Source organism: Nycticebus coucang, unplaced genomic scaffold (genome assembly GCF_027406575.1).
Source record: "Nycticebus coucang isolate mNycCou1 unplaced genomic scaffold, mNycCou1.pri scaffold_53, whole genome shotgun sequence".
Classification (NCBI taxonomy): Eukaryota; Metazoa; Chordata; class Mammalia; order Primates; family Lorisidae; genus Nycticebus; species Nycticebus coucang.
In genome coordinates this window covers 569679-582388 of record NW_026515583.1, presented here as the reverse complement: position 1 = coordinate 582388, position 12710 = coordinate 569679, and the positions used below count along the sequence as shown (strand labels likewise).

The following is a 12710-nucleotide window of genomic DNA, read 5'->3' as shown; positions in this document are numbered from 1 at the left end:
TTTCCTGCTAATACATTTGAGTTCTCTGTGGATTCTGGTTATTAAACCTTTGTCAGAGACATAACCTGCACATATCTTTATCTTAAGATCAAAGATTTAAACCTTTGTCAGAGACATAACGTGCACATATCTTTATCTTAAGATTAAAGAATTTAACTTAAGATATGAAACTACAAAAAATACTAGAAGAAATTGCAGGGAAAACACTTGAAGAAATCAACCTGGGACAATATTTTATATGGAAGACACCCTAGGGCAATTGAAGCCACAACAAAAATACATTACTGAGACCTGATCATACTAAAAAGCTTCTGCACAGCCAAGAACACAAGTAAAGCAAACAGACAGCCCTCAGAATGGGAGCAAGTCTATCTTAGTTAATGGTGAAATGTATGACAGTGGTGCTTAATAAGGAAAAAAAATAAAAAATAAAATTGTATATTGCTTTGGGTGGTATGGACATTTTAACAATGTTGATTTTTCCCAGCCATGAGATTGGTATGTTTTTCCATTTGTTAACATCTTCAGCTATTTCTTTTCTCAGAGTTTCATAGTTCTCTTTATAAAAGATCTTTCACAGCCTTTGCTAGGTGAACTCCCAAATATTTTATCTTCTTTGGTACTACTGTGAACAAAATAGAGTCCTTGACTGTTTCTTCAACTTGACTATTGTTGGTATATATAAAGGCTACAGATTTGTGAGTATTGATTTTATAACCTGAGATGTTGCTGTATTCATTGATCACTTTTTTTTCTTCCAGTTTTTGGCTGGGACTGGGATTGAACCTGCCACCTCCAGCATATGAAGCCGGAGCCCTACTCTTTTGAGCCACGGGCACCGCCCCTCCTTGATCAATTCTAAGAATTTTGTAGTAGAGTCCCTGGGGTTTTCCAGATATACAATCATATCATTTGCAAAGAGTGAAAGTTTGATATACTCTGACCCTACATGGATACCCTTGATCGCCTATTCATGCCTGATCGTGATGGCTAAGACTTCCATTACAATATTAAAAAGCAGTGGAGACAATGGGGAACCTTGCCTGGTTCCTGATCTGAGTAGAAATAATTTCAATTTACCTCCATCCAATATAATATTGGCTGTGGATTTGCTATAGATGGCCTCTATCAGTTTAAGAAATGTCCCTTCTACACCAATTTTCTTACGTGTTCTAATCATGAAAGGATGCTGGACTATTATCAAAATATTTTTTCTGCTTCAACTGAGAGAAACATCAGGTCTTTGTTTTTAATTTGTTTATCTGATGAATTATATTTATAGATTTATGTATAATGAACCCATGAGAGCCTTGGATAAAACCCACTTGGTCGTGGTGTATAATTTGTTTGATGTGTTGCTGGATTAACTTTTTAGGATCTTGTTGAATATTTTTGCATCAAGATTCATTAGTTACATTGGTCTATAATTTTCTTTTCTTGTTTTGTCTTTTCCTAGTTTGAGTATCATGGTGATGTTTGCTTCATAGAATGTGTAGGGTGGTACTCCTTGTTTTTCTATTTTGGAAAAGGTTAAGTAATATAGGTACTGATTCCTCTTTAAAGGTTTGGTAGAATTCTGTTGTGAAGCCATCTGGTCCAGGGCTTTTCTTTTTACGGAGATTTTGTATAGTTTATGCTATTTCAGAACTTGATATAGATCTGTTCAACAGTTCCACTTCATTCTGGCTACATCTAGGAAGGTAGCATGCTTCCAAGCATTGGCCTATTTCCTTTAAAATTTCATATTTCTGAAAAAAGAGTTTCTTGTCATATTCATTAAGGCATTTTTTGAATTTTTGAGGAGTCTGTTGTTATTTCATCTTTACCATTTCTGATTGATCAAATTAAGAGATTTTAGTCTTTCTTCATGGTTAGGTTAGCCAAAGATTTATCTATTTTATTGACCTTTCCAAAAAACTAACTTTTTGATTTATTTTGATCCTACAATTCCTCTACTAGGTATATATCCTGAAGACAAAAATCACGTTATAACAAACATAATTGTACCAGAATGTTTATTGCAGCCCAATTCATAATTGCTAATTCATGGAAGAAGCCCAAGTGTCCATCGAACCATGAATGGATTAATAAATTGTATATACACCATAGAATATCATGCAGCTGTAAAAAAGAAGGAGACTTTACCACTTTCATGTTTACATGGATGGATCTAGAACATATTCTTCTTATCAAAGTATCTCAAGAATACAAGAAAAAGTATCCAATGTACTCAGCACTACTGTGAAATCAATTTATACCTTTCATATGAAAGCTATAACCCAATTATATCCCAAGAACAAGGGAAAAGGGGAGATTAAGGGTAGGGAAGGGGGAGGATGCGAGGAGGGAGGGTAATTGGTGGGACTACAACTATGGTGCATCTTACAAGGGTACATGTTAAATTTGCTAAGTGTAGAATATAAATGTCTTAACATAATAAATAAGAAAATGTCATGAAGGCTTTGTGAACCAGTTTGATAAAATTATTTCAAACTGTATATAAAAATAGCACATTGTACCCCATGATTGCACTAATGTACACAGCTGTGATTTAATTAAAAATATTTAAACTTAAGATATGAACCTATAAAATACTAGAAGAAAGTACAGGGAAAATATTTGAGGAAATCGATCTGGGAAATAATTTTATGAGGAGGACCCCCAGGGCAATTGAAGCAACACCAAAATACATTAGTGGGATCTGATCAAACTAAAAAGCTTCTGCACAGCCAAGGACACAGTACATAAAGCAAACAGACATCCTTCAGAATGAGAGAAGATATTTGTAGGTTATGTCTCCCACAAAAGTTTAACAACCAGAATCCACAGAGAAATTAAACGTATTAGCACAAAAAAAACAAGTGATCCCATCTCAGGGTGGGCAAGAGACTTGAAGAGAAACTTCTCTGAAGAAGTCAGGTGCACAGCCTACAGACACATGAAAAAATGCTCATAATCCTTAATCATCAGATAAATGCAAATCAAAACCACTTTAAGATATCATCTAACTCCAGGAAGATTAGCCCACATTCATTCATGAGATACTTTGCTAAGAAGAATATTTTCCAGCTCTATCCATGTAAACATGAAAGAGTTAAAGTCTCCATCTTTCTTTAAGGCTGCATAAAATTCCTTGGTTTACAGATACCACAATTTATTGATCCATTCATGGCTTGATGGTCACTTGGGCTTCTTCCACGTCTGAGCAATTATGAATTGGGCTGAAATAAACATTCTGGTACAAATATCTTTGCTATAATGTGATTTTTATTACTATTAAACCATAGCTGTGTACATTAGTGATTTTTGGTCTTCTGGATATAAGAAAAAGTATCCAATGTACTCAGCCCTACTATGAAACTAATTACAGCACAAGAATATGGGGAAAGGGACAAAGGACAGGAGGGGAGAGGGGAGGATGGTTGGAAATAGGGTAAATGGTGGGACCACATCTATGGTGCATCTTAGAAGGGTACAGGTGAAGCTTAATAAATGCAGAATATAAATGTATGAACACAATAACTAAGAAAATGCCATGAAGGCTATGTTAAGCAGTTCGATGAAAATATTTCAAATTGTGTATAAAACAAGCACATTTTACCCCATGATTGCATTAAGGTACACAGCTATGATTTAATTAAAAAAAAAAGAGAGAGAGAGAGAGAGATTAGCCCACATCACAAAATCCCAAAACCAGAGATGTTGGCATGGATGTTGGGAAAAGGGAACACTTCTGCAATGCTGGTGGGAATGCAAACTAATATGTTCCTTTTGGAAAGATATTTGGAGATCACGTAGAAATCTAAAAATAGACCTGCATTGTATCCTTTAATTTATCTATTAGGTATATATCCAGAGGACCAACAATCACTTAATAATGAAGATAATTGCACCAAAATGTTTATTGGAACCCAATTCATAATTGATAAGTCATGGAAGAAGCCCGAGTGCCCATTGATTCATGAATGGATTAAGAAATTGTGGTGTATATACAACATGGAATATTATACAGCCTTAAAAAAGATGGGGACTTTGCCTCTTTCATATTTTCATTGATGGAGCGGAAACATTTTCTTCTTAGCAAAGTATCTAAAGAATAAAAGAAAAAGTATCCAATGTACTCAGCCCTACCATGAAATTAATTTATAAGCACCCACACATCCATATGAAAGCTATAACCCAACTATAGCCCAAGGTGAAGGGGAAAAAGAAGAGGGAAGGAAGGGGTAGGGGGAGGATGGGTGGAGGAAGGGTAATTGGAGGGACCATACCTACAGTGCATTTTATAAGAGTACATGTTAAATCTACTAAGAGTAGAATATAAATATCTTAACACAATAACTAAGCTAATGTGATGAAGGCTTTTTTAACCAGTTTGATGAAAACATTTCAAATTGTATATAAAACCAGCACATTGTACCCCAAAATTGCATTAATATACACAGCTATGATTTAATAAAAAAAAGAAGAAGAAAAAAAGAAAATATCCACTGGACACTTGATAAACATGGCATCCCAAACATTATGATGTTTATCAATACTCTCAATTAATTTGAGTTTCTTAAATTGTCCTCTAAAGAGGCACAGGCTAGCTGACTGTACACAAAAGCTCGGATCAGATATATCTTGCATTCCAGAATCCCATCTTACCTTAAATGACAAAAGTAGACTGAGGGTGAAGGGATGAACATCTATAATTCAGGCAAATGGAAATCAGAAAAAAATCAGGGGTTGCAATTTTATTTGCAGATACAAATAGGCTTTAAACCAACAAAGGTAAGGAAAGTTAAGGATGGACACTTCATATTTGTGAAAAGAAACACTCCATATGAAGATATTTCAATTATTAATATTCATGCACCCTACCAGAATGCCTCTCTATTTATAAAGGAAAACACTAACAGACACTGAACAATTGGATATCATCCTGAACTATAACAGTGGAGATTTTAACTACCATTTGGCTATGTTGGATAGATCCTCCAAGAAGGAGGATCTTTCCAAGAAGAATGTAAACAAAGAAATAATAGATTTAAACTTGGTCCTATAACAAATGGACTAAACAGACAGCTACAGATAATTTCATTATAATAAAACCAAACACACATTCTTCTCATCATCCCATGCAACATCCTCCAAAATTGATCACATCTTAGGTCACAAATCTAACTTTAGCAAATTTAAGAATATAAATTATTCCTTGTATTTTCTCGGACCATCCGGAATAAAAGTTGAACTCAACAACAGCAGGAATCTTCATACTGGAACAAAGTCAAGGGAACTAAATAACCTTATGCTGAATGATAGCTGTGTCAAAGTTGAGATTAAGAAGAAAATTACCAAATTTTTGGAACAAAATGACAATGAAGACATAAATTATCAAAACTGTTGGATTCTACGAAAGCAGTCCTACAAAGGAAATTTATAGCATTGCAAGCCTTCCCCAAGAGACTGGAAAGAGAGGAAGTCAACAACTTAGTGGGTCATCTCAAGCAACTGGAAAAGGAAGAACATCCCTTCCCCAAATCAAGCAGAAGAAAATAAATAACCAAAATTAGAGCAGAATTCAGTGATATTGAAAATAAAAGAATCACTCAGAAGATCAACGAACAAAAAGCTGGGTTTTTGAAAAGATTAACAAAATTGAGAAAACTTTGACTAACCAAACCAGAAACAGGAAAGTAAAATCCCTAATATCATCAATCAGTAATGATAAAAAAGAAATAACAAAAGGCACCTCAGAAGATGCAAAAAATCCTTAATGATTACTGCAGAATACTCTATTCTCAGAAATGGGAAAATCTGGGGGGAAATAGCAATGTCTGGAAGCACACCACCTTCCTAGACATAGCTGAAAGAATTGAAAGTGTTGAACAGACCTATATCAAGCAATGAAATACCATCAACTATATGAAATCTCCAGAAAAGTAAAGTCCAGAAAGAGGAGGCTTCACATCATAATTCTACCAAACCTTTAAAGAGGAACCAGTATCTATATTACATAACCATCTTCAAAACAGAAAAAGAAGGAATACTTCCCAATACATTTGAGGAAGCAAACATCACCTTGATCCCAAACCAGGAAAAGACCCAACAAAGAATTAAAGTTATAGACCAATAGCATTAATGACTATTGATGCAAAAATATTCAATAAGATCCTAGCAAAAACAATTCAACAACACATCAAAAAATTTATACAGTATGACTAAGTTGGTTTTATCCCAGGGTCACAAGGCTGGTTCAACATGACTAACTCTATAAACGTAATATATCACATAAACAAAATAAAAAACAAAGACCATATGATTCTCTCCACTGATGCAAAAAAGCTTTTGATAACATCCAGGATCCTTTCATGATCAGAACACTTAAGGAAATAGGCTGAAACGGGTCATATCTAAACTGATAGAGGCTCACTACAGTAAACCCACAGCCAATATCATATGGAATGGAAGAAAATTGAAAAAAATTCCACTCAGATCTGGAACTAGACAATGATGCTCATAGCCTCTACTGCTATTGAACAAAGTAACGGAAGTATTATCCATTGCAATCAAGCAAAAGAAGGAGATTAAGGGTATTCCAATTTGGTCAGAGGAGACAAACTCTCACTCTTCGCAGATGATATAATCTTCTACCTGGAAAAACCCAGGGACTCAACTGTAAAACTCTTATAAGTGATAAAAAAAATACAGCAACATCTAGGAATACAAAATCAATACTTACAAATCTGTAGCTTTTACATATACCAACAATAGTCAAAGCTGAAAAAATAGTCAAGGACTATATTCTTTTTATAGTAGTACCAAAGAAGATGAAGTATTTGGGAATTTACCTCAAAAAGGACATGAAAGATCTCTATAAAGAGAACTATTAAACTCTGAGAAAAGAAAAAAGCTGAAGATGTTAACAAATGGAAAATCATACCCCATGCTTATGGCTGGGAACAATCTTCATTGTTAAAATGTCCATATTACCCAAAGCAATATACAAATTTAATGCAATCCCTAAAGCACCTCTATCATACTTTAAAAACAACTGGAAAAACTAGTACTTTGTTTATATGGAATCAGAAAAAAACATTGAATAGCCAAGACATTACTCCGAAATAAACACAGAGCAATAGCAATCAACCTACCAGACTTCAGCCTATACTAGAAATCTATATTGATCAAAACAGCATGGTAAAAATGCCAAGGTAAATGTATGGAACGGAGTAGAGAACCAAGAGATTAACCCGGACACTTACCATCATTCAATCTTTGATAAGCATATCAAAAACATAAATTGGGGGAAAGATTCCCTATTCAACAAATGGTGCTAGGTGAACTGGATGGCAACTTGTAGAACACTGAAACTGGACCCTCATCTTTCACCATTAACAAAAATTGATTCTCATTGGATAAACAGTTTAAACATAAGACATAAAACTATAAAAAATATTTTAGAGGGGACAAGGGAAATACTTGTCCCCTGAAAAAATTGGCCTGGAAGAATGTGTTATGAGGAGGACCCCAGCCCCTAAACAATTGAAGCAAAACCAAAAATGTACTACAGGGATCTGATCAAACCCTGTAAAAAGAAGAAAGTAAAGCCAGCACACGGTCCTCAGAATGGGAGAAGATTTTTCCAGGTTATGTTTCCAACCAAGGTTTGATAACTAGAATAAACAGAAAACCCAATTAATTCGCAAGGAAAGAACAAGTGATCTCATTTCATTTTGGGCAAGAGAATTGAACAGAAGCTTCTCTGAAGAAAATAGGTGCATGACCTACAGACCCATGAAAAACTGCTCATCATCTTTAATCATCAGAGAAATACAAATCAAAACCACTTTGAGACATCATCTAACTCCAGGAAGAGTAGCCCAACATCAGAAAGTCACAAAACTACAGATTTTGGTGTGGATGTGGAGAGAAGGGAACATTTCTGCACTGCTGGTGGGAATGCAGGCCAATATGTCCCTTTTAGAAAGAGGTTTGGAGAACACTCAGGAAACTAAAAGTAGACCTACTATTTGATCCTGCTATGCCTCTGCTAGGAATAAGTCCAGATGACCAGTCATCATTTTACAAAACATATTTGCACTAGAATGTTTATTACAGCCCAATTCATGATTGCCCAGTCATGAAAGAAGCCCAAGTACCCTTAGACCCCCTAGAGTAACAAATTGTGGTATATGTATACCATGGAATCTTATGCAGCCATCAAAAAGATGGAGACTTTGCCCCTTTTTGTTCACATAATGAGCTGGAACATATTTTTCTTAGTAACATATCTCAAGAATGGAAGAAAAACTGTCCAATGTACTCAGTACTATTGTGAAATGAATATATAATCCCCCACACTTTTATACAAATGATAAATCATAACTATAGCCCAGAATGAAAGAGGGAAGAGAGGGGGAGAGTAGGAGCAGGGGGAGGCCATGTGAATGGAAGGTAAATGGTGGGACATCACCTATGGTGCATATCACAAAGGTACATGTCAAATCTATTAAGAGTAGAGTATAAATGTCTTAACACAACAAATAATTCAGTAAGGTGAACCCTATGTTAACCAGTTTGATATAAGCATTCCAAATTGTGTCTAAAATCAGCACATTGTACCCCATAAAAGCAGTAATGTACAGTTACGATTCAATAAAAAATTTACGATATAAAAATAAGAACTTCAGAAAAAAAACTTAGTGTCCCTTCATTTTGACAATAACTTCTGACTTCCTTGCTTGTTTTAGTGTCTGTATTATCTTCACATTTCTCCTCACCTGTGTCAAATGCATGCCGAGTGTCTGTGTGCATTGTTAGCATTTTTACAGTACACTTTTTCTTTAATTTAAATAAACTTTAGAAGGTGAGTGAAGATTATACTTCAGGAACACAAAGTAGGCATGAGATGGAAAATATTTTTGTGACTGAGGCATTTTGTTGAGAAAATGCCTCAAACACTAAAGAGTGGAAAATCCAGGTGCATCTTTCCCCTCACAGTCGGGTATACTATTTGTTACATTAGATGGTGCTTTTTCTGAACTTTGCTCTGTCCTTACACTAACTCTACTACAGGACAAGCAGGAATTTTGTATCATTCACAGATTTAACCAGAACTCTGTTTCAACTCATTTCTCAGGTGTTTTTATTTACTTCCCCATTCCTCTTTGCCTTGTTTGACGCCCAGTTGCTCATACTTTTGAACACAAGGAAGTTCTGAATGTACAGATACATTTCATCAGTCCTCATTCATTCCTAATCAGGAGTCATGTTTCCATATGCAAACATGCTCGATTAACATGGTTATTTCCATTCTGTTTTTAAAAACTGATAACTGAAAACTGGAAAATTTTACATTATCACAAGATAAAATCAATAGCAATCAGAAAGAAAAGCCAATTCTCAAATGTGAATTCAAATGATATAGCAGAATATGACAGTGCTATTTTTCTGACACGGACTATCCGCTTAAGACTATGTCTAAGATATTCTAATGTCCTCTTAGGACAGTGAGTAAAGGAACCTTGATACCATTTAATAATTTTATACAGCTATGTGAGTTACAACTTGCTGCTGTACACAATCACATCAATGTCCCTTTCTACAAGGTCAGATTTCCTTCATAGGCACAGTCTAATGATCTCATTCCCTCTCTCAGCACACAGGCCGAACCGAGTTAGAGGCCACAAGGTGGAAGAACCACTCTACCTGGCACAAATGACTGGCAGTACAAAACTACACTACAGTTTGGGACATTAGGCATGGTGACTCTTTGAACATGAGTCCAACTCAGTGGCCATCACGATGAATTTGCTTGTAATTTCTCTTGCTTAGTAATATGATTCTGTACTTGGCATGACCTTATCATGTAAGGTTATAAAACTAAAGAAGCAGGAAAACACCAGAAATTCTCTGCCTCGAATCCAAGGACAAAGATTAGCTATAAGTCACTCTTCACTTTAGGAAGGTTTAAGCTTTATAACTAGTTAAAAAACTTCCTCAACTTAAATATTAGCTTACAACATATGAATTATAAAATGCTATTCCAGTAGGAAATGTCCCTGGGACTATGCCACATTATTCATGTAAAAAAGCAGTATTAAACCAGGAACATAAGTGTCAATTTGTTTATACCTGTGGCTGGTCATTTTCAACTCCTTCAGGCTCTTCTTCCTCTTCTTCTGACGTAACAAAGTTGTATACTGTAAATTTCATATATTTATTTAAATGAGCTGATTAGAATGATGTGATAAAAGGTATCAGCTTTATAAAAGTGGATAGAAAGTTACATTTAGGTTGATTTTATAAATTGAGAGTTTAGATGAAGTTAAGTCTTTAGCAGACTATATACTTGTTTTAAAAATACTCCTAAATAGGGCGGCGCCTGTGGCTCAGTGAGTAGGGCGCCGGCCCCATATGCTGAGGGTGGCGGGTTCAGGCCCAGCCCCGGCCAAACTGCAGCAAAAAAATAGCCGGGCGTTGTGGCGGGCGCCTGTAGTCCCAGCTGCTCCGGAGGCTGAGGCAAGAGAATCACGTAAGCCCAAGAGTTAGAGGTTGCTGTGAGCCGTGTGACGCCACGGCACTCTACCCGAGGGCGGTACAGTGAGACTCTGTCTCTACAAAAAAAAAAAAAAAAAAAAAAAAAAAAAAATACTCCTAAATAATCTAATAATGAGTTGCTTGGAATGATGGTAAAAGCTATTACCTTTATAAAAATGGATAGAAAGCTAAATTTCTCTTTATTTTATAAATTAAATTTCTAGATGAAGTCTTTGGCAGACTATATACTTCCTTAAAAAGTACTCCTAGTTAATCTAATAATGAGTTTCTTAGAATGATGTGGTAAAAGCTATCTGCTTTATAAAAATGGATAGAAAGCTAAATTTCTTTTTATTTTATAGATTGAGTGTTTAGATGAAGTTAAGTCTTTAGCATACTATATACTCCTTTAAAAAATATTCCTAATTATCTAACACTTAAAAAACCACTCTGAAAACTACTAGGCATCAGTGTGTAGAAGGCTCACAAAGATCACAGATTCACGCAGAAATTCATCCACCCAACATACATGACATAGCCATCATAAACAAAGAAAAATTTTTCAATCCAGGAAAACATATCAAGTATCCCTGTGTACGCCTGTCTCCTTCTTAATAAAACCTGCAAAGCATTGCATATGTTATTCTGTAAGTTGCTGTTACTTTTCATACCATAATCAGTGTATGCCCTGTGACTTACGTGTGAAATGCTTTCCCTCTAATAGGCTGACAATCTTCAATCAATTTTTAATTTTCTTTTCTCTTCCTTTATTCTTCTTTTTCAATCTTCTCTCTTCTTTCCTTCTTTATTTTTGGACACAGATTGCTATGTGAAGACTCTGTTAATTACAGCTCTTTCCCTGGTCAAACTGGAATCTACTCTCTCACTGAATCTACTCTCATCCTCAGGACTTATGGATTTCTCTTTTGCACCTTCCCCACCTGAACTGTAAGTTATTTATTTCCATTTCTATTCCCCAGATCCAAAGGCTGTAGGATACAATATTCCACAGCATTGTTGGGCACATAGTTTTTATCTATTGTACTTAATAATTATACTGTGATTAAAGGAAAATGAATAAGATGCATCAAGATTGGCTTTTCTAGAGGTCATGTCTGAACTGACAAGTACAGGGTGAGATGAGCAAGGTGAAAAGATGGAGAGGCCAGGAGAAAGGGAGAGCAGGACAGGAAGCAGCAGGAGGAAAGAGAAGCCTGAAAGAGGATGTGCATTTGTCCAAAAAAGAGGAATTGGCTCAGAGGGCACTCCCAGAGGTATTTCAGTAATGCTAGTGAAAAGGCAGGCACACAGGGTATGGGCTAAAATGGAGAGTTGAGAAAAAGTCAGATTGTGAAAGCCCCATGTGAGACCTAAGGTACTACAATATTACCAATTCAAGGACCGCTTAATCATCCTAACGGCCCTGGAGAGGGACCACAGTGAATACTGTAGGGAAGATAAATTCCAGGGACACATGAATAAACAGAAGATGACTTACAGGCCATATTGCAAAATAAATGCACTTCTGAAATATATGAATGGTTCCAGAAATGATTCACAAAGTGTCAGCCCCAAGTGTAATGTAGATTTTTATGGAATAAATAAAAGAATCTAGGTTTTGCATTATAATTTTTTCCATTTTAATGCTTAGTATAGTAAGTTTTAATATTTACAACCTACTGTATACAAAAGATCCTATGGATCCCCAATCACATTTACATTTGTAATCTGCATTCAGTGTTCAGTTCAGTGTGGTACACATATGTTGGAATGGCACGGAGAGCTTAAACTAAACAAGGATACTAGTGTCATTCTCAGCAGATCCAAAAAAAATGTAATATTGAGCAAATGAAGAAGTTGCTGAATGTTATATACAATGTATACCATTTGTGTGCAATTTTATGACCCAGAAACTAATTCTCAGCAATATTTATCACCAGACTCATACATTGTCAAAACTTTGAAAGTCCTTGGAAATAATGTACAGACAATTCCAGGTGTTCATTATTTCTGTGTAATATTCCGTAAATAGTACGGAAGGACTATTTTGTACTATTAACCTTTCAGGATCACGGTTTTAAGACTGTGTCTACCAAATATTCATAATGGAAAATAACTAAGAATATGCCAGGAAAGCTATGTTAACTAGTGTGACGAAAATGTGTCAAATGGTCTATGAACCA

General features: G+C 35.5%; 1 protein-coding gene across 1 annotated transcript in view; it reads right to left on the bottom strand.

The window, feature by feature from the left end:
- LOC128579414 (ankyrin repeat domain-containing protein 36B-like) overlaps positions 1-12710 on the bottom strand; it is a 171198-nt gene that overhangs the window by 92994 nt on the left and 65494 nt on the right. The window contains exon 12 of the mRNA XM_053581525.1: positions 10123-10190. Within this exon, the coding sequence (XP_053437500.1) occupies positions 10123-10190 (68 nt within the window). The remainder of the gene's footprint in view (positions 1-10122; positions 10191-12710) is intronic.